The following is a 20197-nucleotide window of genomic DNA, read 5'->3' as shown; positions in this document are numbered from 1 at the left end:
CCATGCAGACTACCACGAGTGATGAGAAATGTGTAACTTCCTTGATTTTGATTTTTGAATGATGAATGAACTCATTTGCCCCTCAACTGCTTTTGGAGCTGGTGGTAGAGCATCCTAGTGGAGGGAGTGGCAAGCCCAGACAAGGTGAGGTCTTAGTGGGAGTGCCTCAGATAATTTCCAATTCAGGAACACATCAGATGTCTGCCAACTTCTTCGTGTATCTCTTCATTTGATCTTCATGTCCACTTGAAATTGCCTGTGAGTTTGCTCAAAATTAGTACAGAGACTTTTGAATCAATTCTTCTTGGCTTTTTTCCCCCACTATTGACCCTCCACCCCCAATGGAATTTAATACCACATATATACTATACTGGCCCTTTGGAGGGCCAAAAACCATTGTAATGTCTAAGTAAGATCTACCCCTGCCTCCAAGAACTAATTTTTGCCTCCTGGGGCATGATATCACCCACACTGAGAATGCATGTTCTAAATAATTCCAGCTTGTCCACAGAGAAGCCCATCAATGGGAAAAGAGAGTGTAAAGTCGTAGGTGAGAGCTATACCCAGGTTTGAGACCCAGGTTTGACTCCCAGGTCCTGGGCTGGTTTCCTGGTGACCCTGGTGGAGTGGCTTAACCTTTGGAGCCTCAGTTTCTTGATTTGTTAAATGGGAATACTGGACCAGCTAATAGGGCCACTGAGGATCTGATGAGCTATTGCACGGTCAGGGTTAGCATAGAGCTTCCCCTCGAGAGTTCTCGGCGGTTTGTATTAATGTATCTTCTCCCCGACGCAGATTGACCTCGCCATCGATGGTGCTGATGAAGTAGATGCTGACCTCAATCTCATCAAGGGTGGTGGGTGAGTGTTGTGGAGACTTCCTTGCTAGAGACTATCTGCCAGTTCATCCTTAGCAAAGCAAGATGGGATACAGAATGAGCAAGTTGCTACTGCGACATACATGAGTTTGTCTGTTTGTCTTTCTACTAGGATGTTGATAGCATATGGCCTTAGACCAGCCTGGTATTTCTGGTCAATAATAGCAATCTGGTAACAAGGAACCTGGGCCTCTTTAGTGGGCTCATTCATCTTAACGGGTTCTCTGGATCTGCATTCTTCTGCTGATTCAAACTTTAAAAACTGTCCAGGCCAAACCAAAATCTTATTAGGCTAGATTATTAGGTCTGTGGGCACCAATGTGTGACCTTTGCTTTAAAGCTGTGCTTACCTCTGTGAGCAGTTAGGGATGTTAGTCATTTGGAAAACATTAATTGTTTCTTAAATGCTGATTTGCAGGGTAGGGAATGGTGAGTTGAAAAAGGTGACGTCCTGTTCTGCTGGTTCTTACATAATTGAGCAGACTAATGAATGGTGCAACATTTATTTAAAAATCACACTTATTTTTAAAAAGATTTTCATATGTGTTATTTAATCCTCTTGACTGCAGATGGGAGTTAGTTTAGCTGCTTAGCACTAGAGGTAGGCCTGGACCCAGATCTGCTGATTCAATGATCTGGGCTTTCTCCTGTCTGTCACTCTGACTGTCAAATAGTTGATTGGGCACATTGTTCAAAGCTTGCCTTCCTCAGGTTACAGATCCCCCCATTCATGCCATGTCTATGTGACGTCTCCCTAAACACAAAGCTTCCTCTCAGATGCGTCTTGGATGGGATTATGCCTGGCCTGAATGGGAACCATTGTCTGCTTTCTAGGTTTCTCCCAGACACAGGCTGATGTTTCTATGGCTCATTTACTAGAAACAGCATGATGGGATTGGGGATGTCCTTTTAAACATTAAAAGTTACATTTCTCTTTAAGTGCCAGGATTGAGTGGATTTGGGATTTCTGTATCTGACCTTAGTTCCCAAATCGAGATTTTTATCGTACTCTTGTGTTCATTTGCTTCTTTTCTGTCCACAGAGGCTGCCTAACCCAGGAGAAGATCGTGGCTGGCTATGCCAGCCGCTTCATTGTGATCGCTGATTTCAGGTACGGTTTCTGGCATTCTGAACTGCTGACTGAAGAGGTAGATTAGATCTCCAAGCCTTGTTCCTGTTTTATAGAAGAGGAAATAGAGAGTTGGAGGAACTCCCTGACTTTCTCAGAATGATGGCTGGGACTTCAGGCAGTCGCAGGGAGAGCTTATGTTTTGCTTCCAGGCTGAAGGTAGAAGTCGCTAACTGTTTCCATTACCCTTATGCTGAGCCAGGATCTCCAGTCTTATTTCATGTGTCCGGTGGAAGGGGGAGGAAACAGCTTGTCACCCTGTTGACAGAGCACACTTGACGTGTCGCTCATGAGATCCTCACAGGTAGCCGCAGAGGAAGCAGGGTCTGCCCTGCAAGTGGGCAGTGACTCAGCACACCCTGCTTCCTCTTGGGTGACTCATATTGTGGACAGTCTTTGAGTAGCTCTCATATCTCCTTCGAGGAGTCTAGTAGAAGGCACTTGTGCTGCATGTTAATTTAAAATCCATGTATGTGTGTGTATTCACTTAGTATGAAATAATATAGCAGTAAGAAGAGCCTAAATATTAAACACCTATATACCAACAAGCCAGCCATATCAGATTTTAACATTTTCGTCATACTTATTTCAAGTATCTCTTTTCTTAAATAGTAAAACAGCCCTGTGTGTGTACTGTCCCTGATCACAGTGTTTGCCCTCCCACCATCTAATTAACCCCATTCTTGAATTTGGTGTCTGTACTATTGAGCTTATTTACTTTTTTTTTTTTTTGTTTGAGACAGAGTCTCACTCTGTTGCCCGGGCTAGAGTGCCATGGCGTCAGCCTAGCTCACAGCAACCTCAAACTCCTGGGCTCAAGCAATCCTCCTGCCTCAGCCTCCTGAGTAGCTGGAATTACAGGCATGTGCCACCATGCCGGGCTAATTTATATATATATATATATATATATATATATATATATTTTTAGTTGTCCAGCTAATTTCTTTCTATTTTTAGTAGAGACTGGGTCTCGGTCTTGCTCAGGCTGGTCTTGAACTCCTGAGCTCAAATGATCCACCCGCCTCGGTCTCCCAGAGTGCTAGGATTACAGGCATGAGCCACCGCGCCTGGCCTCCGTTGAGCTTATTTACTTGTGTTGTGCTTCTTGACTCTTTCTTTCCAGGAAAGATTCAAAGAACCTTGGGGATCAGTGGCACAAGGGAATCCCCATCGAGGTCATCCCAATGGCCTACGTCCCAGTGAGCCGAGCTGTGAGCCAGAAGTTTGGGGGTGTGGTTGAACTCCGAATGGCTGTTAACAAGGCGGTAAGTGGCCAGATTGGGGCGGAGGTGTTCTGGAGGGCACTCGGGTTCTCACTGTGGTATCCTTCCTTCTGTTCCAGTTAGGTCCTCTGTGCTTCCACCAGGCAGTTGGCTTTTATTTATTTGTTTATTTTTAATCGACATACTTATTTTTAGAGAGTTGGCTTCATTAGTTTCTGTAGTCAAACTCATGTAGACACGACCATACTTAATACAGTGCATATCCTCCATACAAAGGGGGAATAATTCTTTCTCTGTCCTTCAGGGTCTGACACTCTTCAGGTGTTCTGACCTTTATACCAAAGGCCCGGAACACCCTGGTTCACAGCTGCTTAGACACTGGCTTTGGGAAGCCTCACTAGGGCAGAAAGTTTTTCAGTTTCCCTGGCGTAATTTTCTTTTTTCCTCCTCTTTTCTCTCATTCTGTGGTTAAATATGACAAGAAATAGAATTTCCTGGAGTGTGTGAATTGTTCTCCCCAGGAATACACTCCAGACACTTAGTCCAAATGTTTCATGTTTCCCTTCAGCTTCTAAAGTGGGTTACACTGAATTTTTCCCCTCCCTACACTTAAACAAATAAAAATAATCCAAAGCTAACTATAATTACATATATAACTATATAAAAAGATTGGAAGATAGAGAAAAGATTTGTAACTTTGCCCTGAAACATCTTTGTTTTGATATGTTTTTTCCCAATTGTTCTTGTGACTTAAAAAAGTCACAGTCCTAATCCTGGCGGTTGTGCAGTGCTCTGACTGACATTATGTGACTCACGTTGTAGCTGATAGGCCGGGGGCTGGGTCACTCCAGGCAGAGTCCCAGCCACCTGCCTTCACGGAGTGTTTACTGAGCTCCCTGCCTTCTTGGCCAGTCTCCCGGGGAGTCCTGGTGTGCTTGCCTTTGACTTGGTGTTCTGTCAACAACTGTGTTCTCAAGCACTCAAATCTGCTTTTCTAGTATCCGAAGCTGCTGAGGAATTCTGGATTAATTAACTAAAACTACCTTCTTGCCTGTTTGACCTCAGGCCCTGTTGCAGTTCTCCCTGTCTTTTCGTTGGGACTGCCTGGTAGGAGGGAGGTTGTGATGGGTGAAATAGCATTGTCTTGTTTCATATGATTGATGGTACTTAATGTGAAGCTATGAGAATATTGTGTGATGCTGGTCATCTGTGCTGTTGCTGTAGATTTTCACTATAATAACAGCTGAGACTCGCTGAGCTCTTACTGTGGTGTTTATGCATATAATATACACGTAAGCTGTCTTATTGTATGTATGTATCATTATCCCTTTTTTGCAGTTAAGAAACTTAAGGCTCACAGAAGGTAATGGCTCCTCTGAGATCTGTACCTATGTGGTGTTAAGACTCAAATCCAAGCCTTTCTGACTCCAAAACTGTTCGTTACCACTTCACAGCACGCTTTCTAGAAAGCATAAAGGGGGAGCACTGTTTGGAGCTGGTTAATTAGGATGCTTGTCTTTGGTTATCCCCTCCACTTTCCTGTCCTCCTCTGTCTACCTGTGTCTATATACTTGGTCAATGTGAAAATTGTTTTCTAGGGTCCTGTGGTGACAGATAATGGGAATTTTATCTTGGACTGGAAGTTTGACCGGGTACACAAATGGAGTGAAGTGAACACAGCCATCAAAATGATCCCAGGTAACACAAGTGGCACACACTGGGCATAGACACCCATGCCCTTTATAACCGTCTTCTACATCTGGCCACAGAAGGCATGATGGACATGAGCTTTGTAAGATTTGCTTAGAAAGAACTTCCTTTATACCGTATTTGAGTTTTTAATTTCACCTCCTTTGGCTTCCCCGGCCAGGAACAGTAGTTGCTCACCTAGCAGCTTTGTTGCTTGTGTGTTTCACAGCCTGTTTGAGTGGGATAGTGCTGAAGCTCATGGAAGTCAGAGGGGCCTTGCTTTGAATTAAGGCCACCATCTCTGGGTAGAGCCTTTCCTTCCAGTAGCTGGACTGCCACCGCTTTTTGTGGGCTGTCTTTTTAAGCATGGAGGAAAAACGGTTCAGTTCACCCACATTCATAGGATACATACCAGGGGTAGGATGCTGTGCCACGTGTTATAGGTTATGCTCTATACAACATGGAATCTGGGCTGGGCGTGGTGGCTCACGCCTGTAATCCTAGCACACTGGGAGGCAGAGGCGGGCAGATTGTTTGAGCTCAGGAGTTCGAGACCAGCCTGAGCAAAAGTGAGACCCCATCTCTACTAAAAATAGAAAAGAAATTAGCTGGACAACTAAAAATATATAGAAAATATTAGCCGGGCATGGTGGTGCATGCCTGTAGTTCCAGCTACTTGGGAGGCCGAGGCAGGAGGATTGCTCGAGCTCAGGAGTTCGAGACCAGCCTGAGCAAAAGCGAGACCCCGTCTCTACTAAAAATAGAAAAGAAAGTAGCTGGACAACTAAAAATATATAGAAAATATTAGCTGGGCATGGTGGCACATGCCTGTAGTCCCAGCTACTTGGGAGGCTGAGGCAGGAGGATCGCTTGAGCCCAGAAGTTTGAGGTTGCTGTGAGCTAGGCTGACGCCACGGCACTCACTCTAGCCCGGGCAACAGAGTGAGACTCTGTCTCAAAAAAAAAAAAAAAAGAACATGGAATCTGTCCTCAAAGAGAGTTGATGTAAACCTGGGGAAATTTGTGTGTGGCTGTGCAGAAGAAGCCATGCCTACAAATAGGATGGAAGGTGCTAAATCCTGTTAGAGAAACACAGAGAGTCTAGAGTGCTAGAAGTTGCTTCTTTTGGGGAGTGTGAGGAAGTTCTATAGTAGAGAGGAGGTTTCTGACCTATGTCTTAGCATGCCATAATCTAGACACTGTGCTAAGTGTTTAAAACTGTCTCATTTGATTCCCACTTTGATGAAGTAGTTATAGAGGAGTTATACACAGGCTGAGGAAGGTTAAGTGATTTGCCCAAGGGCTGTGCCACCAATAGGGAAACCCTAAGTTATTGGTCTTTAGATCCTAAATGTTTAATCCTCACTTGCTCAAGTGCCAGGTGAGGAGAGTCTGTGAAATGAACATTTGGAACAGTTGAGAGCCTCAAATGCAGTTTGTGCCAGGGTATGATGGAGTAGGAGCCAGGGTGGGGCCCCGGGTGAAGGCTGGGTGAGCAGCGTAGAGACGAGTTATGAGGCTGGAGCCCTGCTCCAGGCCAGAGGATGTACTGGGGACTCCTTTGAATTGAGAGGATTCAAAAGAAGAGGCAGTCTTTTTTTTTTTTCGTTTGTTTGTTTTGAGATAGAGTCTCCATCTGTCACCCAGGGTAGAGTGCAGTAGTATGATTATAGCTCACAGCAACCTCAAACTCCTGGGCTCAAGCAATCCTCCTGCCTCAGCCTCAGGAGTACCAGGGACTACAGGCTTGCACCACCACGCCCGGCTAATTTTGTCTATTTTTAGTAGAGATGGGGTCTCACTCTTGTTCAGGTTGGTCTCAAACTCCTGACCTCAAGTGATCCTTCTGCCTCAGCCTCCAGAGTGCTGGGATTATAGGCGAGAGCCACCACGTCTGGTCAAGGAGGCAGTCTTGAGAGGTATCAGTCTCTTAATGATATTGAGAGACTAAGAGTTTCACTGGGAATATTTCATGTCATGGAATATTCTTGGGCCAGGACTTGCTAATGAGGCAGATAAAGTCAGTTTAGCAGAGCAAATTCTGGAGTAGACTGTCTAGGTAAGGATCCTTACCCAGCAATTCTCTGGCAGTATGGACTTTGAGCTGTTAGTTAGTATCTCTGTGCCTCAGTTTCTTCCTCTGTAAAAGGAGTAATACTGATAACTACCTCATAGGGTTGTTGGGAGGATTACATGAGTTAAAACCATGGTTAGCACACAAGGAAGTATTTATTGAATAAATAAATCCCCAGGAAGAAAGGCACTATCTTCACCGTTAATTAAATATACTAGATCCTAAGTTATCCATGCTAGTTGGGATTGAAAATGGTGTGAATATATGCTGTGTAACAAAGAGCTAATTCTTCCAACTCTATGGTCTGTTACGTTAGTCTTCTGTTGACAATTTTTTTAATTGATTTATTGAGTCAAAAAGAGGAGTGAATTATACTCATTCTCTTATCTTTTTTTTGTTCTTGTTCCTTTAATGCAATAATAGAAATAAGGTGTTATCTTTTTAGTAGAAGAACTAAAGAGCCAAGAAGGCGGGTGGAAGAGAAGATGTAGAGGTCACTGTTAGTAAAATGGGAGAATTTGCCTCTAATGATACCATAGACAAACCCAGGGGTTCAAGGAGGAAACAGCTCCCCAGTGTAGGTGCTATGTAGGTGGATTTCTCACAGTGCCCACTAGGTAGCTCCCTTGTTCCTGCACAGACCTTTCTTGGTTTATTGAGACACTGAGATGTCCTTTGTAAGGAAATTTTCCTCATGCTTTGCTTTCCACCTAAGTATGTAAAGGTTGCATCCTAGAGAAGTTCAGAGTTTTGTTAGGAATTGAGAGCGAGGAAAATGACAAAAGAGGCTAGCTGTTAAATCATATATGGTATCAACAGGACCATCAGGCCAGTTTGTTGTCTCTTCTCATTTTCTCTTTTCCTGATTTAGTCTATTAGACTCACTTCTGGAGCAGGACCAAGGGAGGAGAAGCAAGTATCCCTGTTTTATCCCTGCCGCCCTGCCCTGGTCCCATGTGCACTCATATGCAGTGTGTAAAGACACTTAGAGAACAACTCCCTTGGATGTTTCAGTGGGTTCTGCCCAGAGCAGAGTGACTCTTTATTTATGGGCCAGAGCTATCAGGGTTCTTTCCTCCAGTTTCGCATTTAGCATCCACTGCTCTTTCCACTGTATTTTATTTGGGGCAGGGGGTGTCATTCACTCCCAGCATCTCAGTAACTTGGAGAGGTTGCTCTAAGATTACACCCTAGACTGCTGCCATTCATCTCCGCTCCTTATTCTTAAAGCCTTTTCTGAACCAGGTTTGACTTCCTCTTGGATCAGATAGAAGCTTTCACTTTGTATTGCAGAATTTTGGAGAAGGATGGGTCTTGGCTCCTTTGTTTATCTTTGGGGAGGCTCTGGTCGTGTAGGTGCTGTTTGGTGCCAGGGACCTTTTATGTTTCAGTGGCTCTTCTCTCTACTCTTTGGCTTTCCATGCCTGGTAGATGAATCACTGCCTCATTTTATTTGTTTATTGTGAGCCGTCTTTGGAAGTTTTGTTTTATTTATCCTTTTGCATTTACGTAGTTTATAATTATTAAACAGTGGCAAGTCTCCCTCCCCACCTTTTCTAGCCAATTAATTACCCTACCTGGAGGCAGCCAAAGTTACCAAAATTGTGTGGTGTTTTTGACATGGTCTTACTTAAACACACAAATTGAAACTCCCCCTGCCCCACCCCTTTTTACGCTATTGGCAGCATACTATGTACGCGTTCTGTTTCCTGCTTTTCCCCATCTTGGAGATTATTACATGTTGGTTCACAAAAGAGCTTCCTCATTCTTTTTTTTCCCCTAAATAACTGAGTATTCCATTTTATGGCCATATCATAAAATTTACTTAACTAGATCATCATTTATGTTTCTAATCCTTTGCTAGAAGAGAATTACTGAATGAAAGGATAATTGTCTCTGTGATTCTTGCTAGACGGTGCCAAATTGCCCTGTGCAGATTGTACCAATTTACCCTTGTACCAGCCCTCCAGGCTCATCAGTGTTATCTCACTGTAGTGTGTGTGTGTGTGTGTGTGTGTGTGTGTGTAAATATTTTTGATAAAGGTCCCAAGTGGTTGTTAATTCTCATTCCTGAATAGTGTTCCGTTGTTGAATTTGTGTGTGAAAAACATGTTTATATATCCATTCTGCTCTTGATGGGCATTTGGGTATTCTGTTTTTAGCTATTAGGAAGAGTGCTACTACGTATATTTTATACGTATCTTGCTGACCATATGTATGACTAACAGTTGTGTGTCTGGAGTTGCTAGTGGTTAGGTACGATTGTCAGGCTTTATAAGATGTACTCACAGAAATTTTCCAAAGTGGTTTCGGAACCAGTTGACCCTCACCATCAGTGTGTAAATGTCTTTGCGTCCTAGCCAAGTGTTATTATACTCATTTCTGATGAGTGTGTAGTGATAGCTTGTAGTTTTAATTGGCATCCCCCCCTTTTTAAATCTTACTTATTTTTAAAATATGGACTGCTTCACGAATCTGCGTGTCATCCTTGTGCAGGGGCCATGCTAATCATCTCTGTATCGTTCCAATTTTAGTAAATGTGCTGCCAGAGCGGGCACTTGCATTCCCTTTTGACTAATGAATTTGAGCACCTTTTTTAAAAAAATGTTTTTGGCCATTTTGGATAGTTTCTTTTGTGAGGTACCTGTTTAAGTCTTGCCTATTTTTCTATTTGTCTTTTTCATAATGATTTGAGGAGTTGTTTATATTTTTTGATGTGGTCTTTTGACAGATATATGGTCTTGCAAATATCTCCTCCCGCTCTGTAAGGAAATCTTCCAAGGCTGTGTGATTGAAAATAAGGGGGGACGGGGGTGCTTAGAGTAATCGTGGAGAGTCTCTTTAGAAGATGACTTGCCATCTGATATGTCTGAAGGATAGAGAAGAGCCAACCCTTTGAAGTACTTGACGATGACTAGTCCAGGCAAGGAACAGCACGAGCAAAGGCCCTGAGGCAAGACAAAGCTTGGCATGTTTGAGTACGGAAGGAAAGCCAAGGTGGGAAGGGAGACAGAGGTGGCAAGAAGAAATAATCAGAATCTCTTTTCATTGCTATGGGGGAGAGGAAAGCTTTAGGTTTGTTATTTGTGCATTGTTGTTTATGGCAGTTGTATTGTAGTGACCCTACAATGCTTGATTCTGTTTTTGCCTTGGTGAAAACTTAGTGCTTGTTTCTGTCCTTTGTCCTGCAGGTGTGGTGGACACAGGCCTGTTCATCAACATGGCTGAGAGAGTCTACTTCGGGATGCAGGATGGCTCAGTGAACATGAGGGAGAAGCCTTTCTGTTGACCCCGCAAGGAGCAGAGTGTGTTCACCTGGCGTGTCCAGCTCACAGCCAGGGTGGACAGACCTCTCCAGGAGCCTTTGCCTTAATGTATCTGTGCCAGGGTGGACAACTGGCAGGGTGGGGGGTGGGGGGTGTTTAAATCCGGTCTTCTGAAGTATTGTTATTAAATGTCTTTTTAAAAAGAGAAATATAAACTTATATTTTTACTATTACAATATTGCTTTTTTATAAAGTAGAACTTGATTTCATGTTTTATATGAAATATTTACCAAAAAAAGGGGGTGAGTAGGGGGAATAGTCTTTAAAACCTTTGACTTGAGCCTGCTGGTTAAGCTTCTGAATACTGGATTTGCTGAGAAATAAAAATCAAAACCTTTCTTGAAGCTGGTAAAATGGAGGGCCCAGCCAGCAGTGATCTCCTGATGCCTTACTGGAACCTTTGTTTACTTTTCTGCCACTCTCTGTTTTGTTTTGAGTTAGTTTTCATTGTAAGCACGCACAATACCTAGTTACATCTTAAGATCAGGTTTACAAAAGTGTGCTGGGTAGAACAGTGTGGTGTGGAGTGACTTGGAATGTTAGCTTTCAGGGAGAAAATGTGGCTGTACTTTTGCTAAGATCGAAGGGTTTCTCCAGATGCCTGCTGTTGTAAGCGGTTGGCCAGAAATGTTTGCCAATACTGCCAAAGCACTGATGTGAAATGTGAAGTATTTGTTTCTTTAATGATTTCGTTGTTAATATTTTTTGTGTTCCTTTATTATTACTTGCATGGTTTGGCATCAGAAGTCATCACCTCTTTATATTGTTTGCAGATTGAAATAAAACAGCGTGGTGCCATTTTGACTCTTTGTCTTTACTGCAGAATTTGAAGTACCACGGGAATCCGTTTTGCTCACTCACTTTACATCAGATCTTTGCTAAGGGGTAGAATTTACTCAAGACATCTTGAACCAAAGAATAGGTAACTACTTGCTTTATTTCTGGGAGAGCTATCTTCCAGATGGATCAGTTATCTAAGGAAGTATGCTAGAGACCTTTGTCTAGCAAGGTATTAAAAAGTTTTTTTTTTTTTCCCGCCTCAAATTTTCTTTGTTAATGGAGGCTAATACAGGTGAGCAGAAGTCACAGATTATCCCCAAGTCTCATATTAGTCACACCTTTTTTAGTCATGGAAGCTGATATGTGGTAAAACATACCAGGTAACCTGAATTTCCTCTTTATCACCCCCACCCTGTGATCTTTAGACAGTCTGCCTAATAAGCAGGGAACCGCCCAGAAAACAGCCTCATAGGGAGAGGAAAGGCCGTGAACAGCTCAGAGGTGGTTCCAGATGAGACACAAAGGAATCCATCCTGTTGTTAAAAGGTCTTTATGCTGAGAGTCCTGATTTCCCCTGTGCTAGCTTTGTATAATACTTGAACAGTCATTTCCCACAGCTTGCCCTCTCTTTTGAAGCTTGGATCATAACTTTCAAACCTGTTGGCATCTAAATTCCTATTAAATCAAGGTGCAGAATAAAAGTTAATCAGGGCTGAGCATTAAAGAGGCTTTTTATTTTTCTCAATTCCTTTTGAACTCTCAGGGTGCTTTTTAAAAATAATTGCCTCACATTCTCAGGAAACCTGTCGTTAGGAGCGCTTTCGTTTTCTTTAAGACCAAGTTGGTTTGGATGATAATTTTTATACAAAGTGGGTACTAGATCTTAGCTGAGAAACTTGATAGAACTAATTTTTGAAATAATCCTTCAAAGCTCCGATGGCCTGGATTAAATTTAGGAATAAAGATAAACAACAAAGTAGACCTGAATTTCAGAAAAACACCTGCATGCTCCACATCACATGTAAATTTTCTGTGGGTTTCACAGGCATTCACACCTGTGACTGAACCGCAGTTCCTTTGAATGTTGACGTTAGGTTTTTCTTCTCTTGAAAACAACACTTGCTGTGCTTTAGGTATACAGTAATTTGTTCTAGAGGCAAATTTTGATTGAAGATTCTTCATTAAAATTGTTTTTAAATGTGATCTTGCTGGTGATAAGTTGGATAGAAGAAAGTTTTCTTCTGCACAATCCACATGCTCGTTACATGTGATCAATCTGAGGGGTGCAGGGTGAGCTGCAGGTTTGGTGTTGGGAAAGGTTTATAACCAAGAGAAGCTGTCACATTTCTGGGAGACATCAAAGAAAAAAATCACTTGGATTTGAATAAAATCTATTCAATTTTATTTCAGCTAGAGCATCTCACAAAGTTTTATACTCTTCATTTATCAGACCGTTTCTGAGCTCCCATCATGGGCCAGTTCCTGGCGGGCACTAGCTGGAGGGGGAGGACGGGATACAGGTGAGGCAGGTCCTCTCGTGCTCCAGGTGTCTCCAGCCTCGTGAGCCCATGGGCAAGTCGACGGAGGAATGAATGCCACAGTGGGGGAGAGGTCATCGGGTGACTGGTGAGGGCTTCCTATCTATTGCCACTGCTAGCTTTGTCTCCCTCAAAGCACTTTAGCTAAAGTTAAATACGGTGCCAGTTTATGGTAGAGAGGTCTGAATAGGATAAGTCACTTGGTCACAGATACAAAGCTGGATAGTGACCAAGCCAGCCTGGAACCCCTGGTCTTCAGGTGAGGGGGGCTGGTTTGTATTCTCTGGGAGGATACTCACCTTGGCCTTGAGAAGTACCAGGGATGCCATGTTGTAACCTTGTATGAGAAAATTCCAATGGATACAGGCAAGTTTCAAAGAAAAGCTAATTTTAGAGTAATCTTTTCAAGAAGCAAAATTTTGAGGAAAGGGACTTTATTTAATGTGCTGTTTTTAATATACTATTTCAGTAGTTTCAATCTTTTAAAGTGAGGAAGGGGAAGGGGTGAACTATCACATTTGAACACTTACTGCGTGGCAGGCACTATTCTGGGCCTTTGTAAACTCACTGCAACCTTATGGTGTTCTCTTAATTTGCAGAATGAGAAACTGAGGCTCAGTTCAAGTAACTTGGTCTGATACTGGCAAGCAGGCCGGACTTCTCTGGCTCTAGGCCTTGCTCCTACTTCAGGGTGGTTATAGGGCTTAAACAGCTTGTATTCCTTAGTTGTGTCCATCTGTTGGAACTTGAGTCACAATTTGTTAAAGTCCTGAAGTTAGCAGATGGTTTATTTTGTGTGTGTGTGTGTGTATGCACGCGTATCAACTTGTGCATTCTGATGAGCTTTCTTTAGTGGGAGGAAGGGGTAGAACATTGCACATAACCTTGGGTGGGCCACAGAAATGTGCCCTTTGTAGAAGTCACCCTTATTTGTCACTCAGGAATGAAGCTGGACAACCATTGATTTCTCCTCTCTTGTGCCTGTTTCCTTTCCCTGCTTTCCCCCTGTGATTTAGGCACCATGGCAACCATAGGCATTGCTAGCCTGGGAAGGGGCATTTATGACTAAGGATTGTTAATTCCCTTTAGCCAAAGACCATGTAGGAGCACACAGTTGAACAAAGTTAGATTTCCTGACCCACTGAAAGGGAAATCACGCCACAGGGAGCTGTGGGTGTCTGGAGTGTTCGGACTTAGAGGGAAGTGGGGCTTTGCTCTGGATTGGATGCTGGCAGGAAGCAGGAGTGATTCTATGATTGGGTAACTTAATAGTTACCCAGAAGGTAGGAAGAATGGAGTGAGACCCAGGCTAGCATTGGTAAAGAAGCAGCAGTTACTCATTAATGATACTTGGTAGTTTTTGTGACTTGGATGATGTTTATGTTTTGTCTGTGATTATGGTCTTGTTTTCACCTTCATCATGGTCACAGAGTGGCCTTGTCTGAAGTTGATATTTTGTGAAATTGTTTATGTTCAACAGAACACCAGGGACTAGCTGTGGGTGCCAGGCCAGCTTGTAGCAACACCAAGGCCTGACTGGCAGGCCAACTCCCAATGTCAGGGGCAACGTCTCTTTCTGAAGATATGGCTGACCCCAGGATCCAGAGGGCCTGAGCATTCTACATTCAACTCTTCCACCCCCTCTAACTAACTGGCATTGAGCACTTGCTGTGTACTGGGCACTGGGGCGGGGGAGTCAGGTCCCAGATACCCTGTGATGTGGCTCCAGCCCTCCGACTTCATTGATGCCATGACAACCATTCCTTGTGACTTTCTTCTCAAATGCCTGACTTTGCTCACTTCCTGTCATACCTAGCAGCTGTTGCAGCCAGATTTAGGATTGCATCTGCCTTCACTCCACTAACCCAGTAATCAGATGAGGTTTTTTAACATGGGTTCAGTGCCTTTGCTTTTTTAGTAACTGAGTTGTATTGCAGGGCAGCAAAACACTCCAATATAGCGTAGCATTCAAATGTGCTCAAGTTGGCCTCAGCAATAAACATCTGTAATGGTGCTTTGAGAGAGATGGGGTGTGATGGTTAATGTGGGCAGTGGAGTGGAGGAGGATTCTAGAGAGGGAAGGAAAAGTCTTCTCTGGAAAGGCAACCCCAGTGTCTGTGGATAGGGCATTATCCAGGCTGGTGAATAAAATAAATTCGGTTCATTTATTTTTCCCTATCCTGTTGTGTCGAATCACTGAGAACCATCCCTGCTCGGTAGCAAAGTGGGAGAGGAAGCACATCTGTCTCAGGGAGCTGAAGTCCTGGCTGTGTGCATCTCCGTCAGTCCCAACCCAGTGGCGATAAGATCTTTGAATGTCCCCCCGATGACAGAGAGCACTACATTTTGAGAGAGTTCCCAAGTTCAGGGTTATCTCAACCTGAGTTTCAAATAAGAGAGTGATGTTCATCCTCATTTTATTTCAGAAGCTGTTCTTAGGGGAGGGTGAGGCCGGTCTCTAGTCACTGATGAGTTCTGAAGGTTCAGAGCTGACAGCTGAGCTCAGCTGCACTCACCCCTATTCCTCTGTGCCAGTGATGCTGCCTCCTGTTTCTCTGCGGGCCTGTGAGTGGCACCCACAAGGTGAGGGCTGCAGGGAGTGGCACCCAGAGCAGCACAGGTATGGGCAAGAATAGCACTGCCCAGTAGAAAGGCGAGCCACGTAATATGATTTTAAATGTTCTAGTCACCACACTAAAAAGGTTGAAAGAAACAGGTGAAATTAATTTTAATAAAACATTTAACCCAAAATATCTAAAATATTACTATTTGAACACATAATTAGTATTTCACATTCTTTTTTTGTAGTAGGTCTTCAAAATACTATGCGTATTCATTTCAGTATATCTCATCTTGGACCGGCCACATTCCAAGAGCTCAATAGCCACACGTGGCAAGGAACTGCAATATTGCACAGATCGAGCATTCAGGGGGAACTCTGGCATTGCCCTTGTTCTGGCTTATTTAAGGCTCCTCTGATTTCTTGGAGCAAGCCTGGAGTTCTCCTGTGGTCTTAAGACGTTTCCTAGAACCCAAAGAGAGTTGAGTCAAAGGGAGAGCTACCAGGGGGTCCATCAGTAGCCCCAATTTGAACTGAGATTTTCATCTACTCTTCAAGCAGGCCACCTTCTTGACTTTAACTCCAGGAAAGAGAATGCCGTCCTTTCACCTTCTAAGTTAAATGATTATTTTAGTTGGGATATACTATTTTGAGTCCTGGGGACATGGGGACTCACTGCTCCCTACTTTTGCATATATATGATATTTTCCATAACAAAATTCTTAAAATGGCATGCCAAATTTTATTCTGGAATTTACTGAAGGAAAAATTTTTATTATTATTATTTGGAGACAGAGTCTCGCTCTGTTGCCCGGGCTAGAGTGCTGTGGCGTCAGCCTAGCTCACCGCAACCTCAAACTCCTGGGCTCAAGTAATCCTACTGCCTCAGCCTCCGGAGTAGCTGGGACTACAGGCATGTGCCACCATGCCCGGCTAATTTTTTCTATATATTTTTAGTTGTCCAGATAATTTCTTTCTGTTTTTCAGTAGAGACGGGGGGGGGGGGGGGGGTCTCACTCTTGCTCAGGCGGGTCAGGCGGGTCTCGAACTCCTGATCCTGAGCGATTCTCCTGCCTCGGCCTCCCAGAGTGCTAGGATTACAGGCATGAGCCACTGCGCCTGGCCAAGGAAAAATTACTGTTATAGTAATTGCATATGCCTGTGTGATGTGTCATCTTGGTTTACTTGAGATTGTGTGTGTCTGTGTGTGTTAAAAGAATAACAGCCAGAAGCCTTTATTTTGCCTAAAAAAATTAGCAAATTAATGTAATCAGAGCTGCAAAGGGCATGGTGAGCCAAGCTTTCTTAGACTGCTGGTGGGATTGTAAACGGGTCTAATCTTTTTTTCCTGGAGATTGTTTGCAATATGTAGCAAGAATCTTAAAATGGGTCATTTCTTTCTTTCTTTCTTTTATTTAATTTTAAAAATAGAGATGGGGGTCTTGCTCTTGCTCAGGCTGGTCTCAAGCTCCTGAGCTCAAGTGATTCCCGCCCCCAGCCCCCACCGCCTGGGCCTCCCAGAGTGCTGGGATTACAGGTGTGAGCCAATATGCCCAGCCCATTTCTTTTTTTTAGTCACTTCCAAGAATGTAGTCTAAGCAAATAGTTAGAAATGTGGATAGAAATTTATGCACAAAGATGTTTATATTAATGTTATATTTTAGCAAAAGTTGGAAACTTGAATGATACGAGGCAATTGAGGTGTGATGTAATAAGCCATTAAGACAGGTTTGTAAGGGACTAAAGATATAGGAGAACTTTTATGGAATAATATCAAGTGATAAATTATTAAGTAATAAACCAAAAATTATACATGTGAGATGTATCAATCATGGTCTAGTGGGGGAAATAAACTACTCTGGGCATTTCAAACAAAGGGGGTTTATCATGGGAAATACTTCACAGGTGATGAAGAGCAGAGAACGAATCCTCATGGCGAAGCAACGGCAGGAAGCCACTGCACCCCCAGGGCTGGGGACAGTGGTGTTACCAGAGGCTGGGAACTTGGTGAGAGCTAGAATCATGGAGAGGATGCAGCCGCTGGTGGAAAATTCCTCCTCAAAGCACAGGAGCGACAAATGCCCTGGCTTATCCCTTCTTTCCATTCCCCAGTCTCTTGCCAGTGTCTCCCCTTGGCCAAATCCATCCTGAAACCAGTTGACAGAGGAGCCAAGGACAGAAAATGGATCTGGGAGTAGATGGACAATGGCCACCAGACAGCATGATCTTGACTAAATAAAAATGATGCACGTTAAATATTAGAAGTACTTATCTTTGCTGATGTGATTATGTATGGCTTTTATTTTCATGTTTTTCTGTATTTTCTAAATAACCTGAACAATATTATTAAAATTTAAAAAATGGAAAGTGTGTGCGGGTCAGATACCAAATAACTTTCGGAAGAAGATAATATGTATGTGAGGGTGGACGGTGACGTCAAACTACAGGGCTTGTAGGGCCTGGGTCTCTCCCAGGCTCCAGCTCCGCAGTGGCCCTCGGGGGGCTGCTGTCCTCCCTTCCAGGGACCAGCAGGGGGCGCTCGAACCCAGCGCGCCGAGGCCCCCTGACAGGCCGGTTGAGACTGGGGTTCCCGCGGCTGTTGCAGAGCTGGACCGTGGGGGGGTGTCGTCCTGCCGGCCAGCCCCTGCCCCCAAGAGATTTGTTCCTGCCAGTCCCCATCTCAGAGCTTACCCGTTTTCCCATTTTAGGCAAGCTCATGAGAAAGCCAAGCCGAGCACCGCCGGAACTCAAGGGTCCTTCCTTGTCCCTTTGGGATGTTTGGCACGCGTGTCTATTGCCTTGAGCCTCACTGTACTGATTATGCATGGCCCAAAGGCGTTTGCACGGAGGTGGCAGTGGTCACTGTTTAGAGCTCTCAGCCCTAGACGACATGTAACAGAAAGTGCCCTATGAAATCCATGGTGGCTTGTCCCCAGGAAGCCTCAAATGGCTGTGTGCAAGACTCTGCAGTTTTGAGTTTCTGCTGCCTCTTGAGCCATCTCACCCAAATGGGAGACCAGCTCGGGCCACAAACCAGGGAAGCACCAGGTATAGTTAAAGCTGTATTATGAAGTGGCCAGAGGACACTTCTCTGCAGTGGGATGTGTACCTTGAATGTTTGGTGCCTCTGCGTATCTGGCCCTCATCCTTGTCTGCTCTCCTGGGCACACACAGCCCTCCGTGGCTGACCCTGCTGGCTGGGCTGGGCTGCAATTCCCACCTGCCCCAAGCTCCTCCATGTCCTCCTCAGGCGGATGGTTTTCCCCAGACATCTATGGACAGGTCCTCAGGCGTCAGAGCAGGTTGTTCTAGGGAACAGGGAGGCTTTCCTGGAGGTGAACAGGTCAAACTCCAAATAGTGGATATTGCAAAAACGCAGCTGCAGCCCCAGGAGGAGCAGCCCTGGGCTGCCACTAGGGCTCCCACAGTGCTGGCTGCCAACCTGCTGCCCGTGCAAAAACTCTGGGGTAAGAGCTGGGTCTCGGGGCTGTGTGCCCTTCACAGTTTGCTCTCTCTGTGTGTGTGTGTGTGTGTGTGTGTGTGTTTGTGTGTGTTGGAGGGATGTATTGTTGGACAATCCAAGGGAGGCCTAATGAGTTGGAAGAATTTCATGTAATTTTTTTTTTTACTTTCTTTTTTTATTATTTCAGCATATTGTGGGGGTACAAAAGTTTAGGTTATGTATATTGCCCCATGCCTCCCCATCCCCTAATGTAATTTTTGATAGTTTGTCTTTTCCAACCCCTCCCTGTGTCCCTACTCTCTACCTTTAATTTGTGTGGCTTTTTTCCTCTAATAGGTATACAACTTTATGGTTTTCTGTTTTAGAAAATAAGTTAAAACCCCTTGACGCAAAAAGTTACTTCGGTGAAATAAAGAGATTGTGTAAGCAAACTATAATTCTTAAGGGTAAACAAGGCCATGGATGCAATTTTAATTGTGAAAAATAAGCACGGTTTCATCAAAGTAAACTATTTCAGGTGCACAAAGTCTCTCCGAATAAGCATTATCCCAGGTTGATAATGCTTTGCAAATGTTGATCTTGGAAAGTCTTGAGGTACTTTCAGAGCTGAGAGTTGTGTTCTCAGGGCCAACGCCCAAAGGAGATCAGCTCATTTCTCTTAATACAATTTTCTTGGGTTTTATTTAATGTATCCTTGTTTTTTAATTGAGATATACAATAATATTTTCCATAATGCATTCTTTTTTTCGTAATGCATTCTTTTTCCTAAAATAGATTGCTGTATCATAAGGCATATACATATGAAATTTTATGTTTATGTCTAAAGTTTTGAGGAGAAAAGAGGAATTCTTCTTTCTCTAAGTCACCTTGCAGATTTTGTTTTTAATTGCATGCATGTGACAAGTTCTCATTAATTATAAATTCAGTTCATGAGCAAAATACATTTTTTGTGTGCCTCTTTCTATAGGAAAGATAGTTTCTGATTCTGAGTTTGTATAAATAATGGCAATGAATACATTTATACAAGTAAAAGATTGCATTCTAGAACCTATTTTTCTGAATAATTTTCTGCAATTAGAATAATCAGCACTTTTGTAGCCTGAGTTTTATAGTAGGGATAATTTAAACAAATTCCAAAAGTTTTGGTTTTAAAAGTAGTTCAAGAATTCTTTTGCTCTATAAGGAGAGCTTATACAACTTGTGCCTCTGAGCCTAGCTTCTTGTCATGCCTTTTCTAACATACCAGTTTTTTGTTTCAGTCCACTTTTTAAAAAGCCTCATTTAGAGCTAAAATACTTTATTATTAAAAATTTCTTAGCCTAGAGGATATGGAGTAGTAGAATTATTAAAACTTCTCATAGTTACTCTTTTGTACTGTTTGAATGTTTTACCAAATGCATGTACTACCTTCCCAAAAATTAAATGGAACAATTTTCAATAATCAAATCAGTAAAATATTCTATGCATTTTTGTTTTCTCTTTAACATATTTTCCCCTTTGAATACTCTCAAGGATGGAACTAGACAAATGTATGTGAG

General features: G+C 43.3%; 1 protein-coding gene and 1 non-coding gene across 2 annotated transcripts in view; one reads left to right on the top strand and one right to left on the bottom strand.

The window, feature by feature from the left end:
* The window catches only part of RPIA (ribose 5-phosphate isomerase A), a 30962-nt gene extending 19846 nt beyond the window's left edge, over nucleotides 1-11116 (top strand). The window contains exons 5-9 of the mRNA XM_069494551.1: nucleotides 796-860; nucleotides 1920-1988; nucleotides 3130-3271; nucleotides 4828-4927; nucleotides 10184-11116. Of these exons, the coding sequence (XP_069350652.1) occupies nucleotides 796-860; nucleotides 1920-1988; nucleotides 3130-3271; nucleotides 4828-4927; nucleotides 10184-10281 (474 nt within the window). The 3' untranslated portion in view covers nucleotides 10282-11116. The remainder of the gene's footprint in view (nucleotides 1-795; nucleotides 861-1919; nucleotides 1989-3129; nucleotides 3272-4827; nucleotides 4928-10183) is intronic.
* Nucleotides 9444-9550, bottom strand: LOC138400363 (U6 spliceosomal RNA). The gene has a single exon (XR_011236260.1). It is a non-coding gene; the product is annotated as a U6 spliceosomal RNA (small nuclear RNA).
* Nucleotides 11117-20197: the final 9081 nt, after the last annotated feature.

The sequence above is a fragment of the Eulemur rufifrons genome, chromosome 19 (genome assembly GCF_041146395.1).
Source record: "Eulemur rufifrons isolate Redbay chromosome 19, OSU_ERuf_1, whole genome shotgun sequence".
In the NCBI taxonomy this organism is placed as follows: domain Eukaryota; kingdom Metazoa; phylum Chordata; class Mammalia; order Primates; family Lemuridae; genus Eulemur; species Eulemur rufifrons.
Note: the sequence above shows the minus strand (reverse complement) of the source record. Positions and strands in the feature narration are given on the sequence as shown.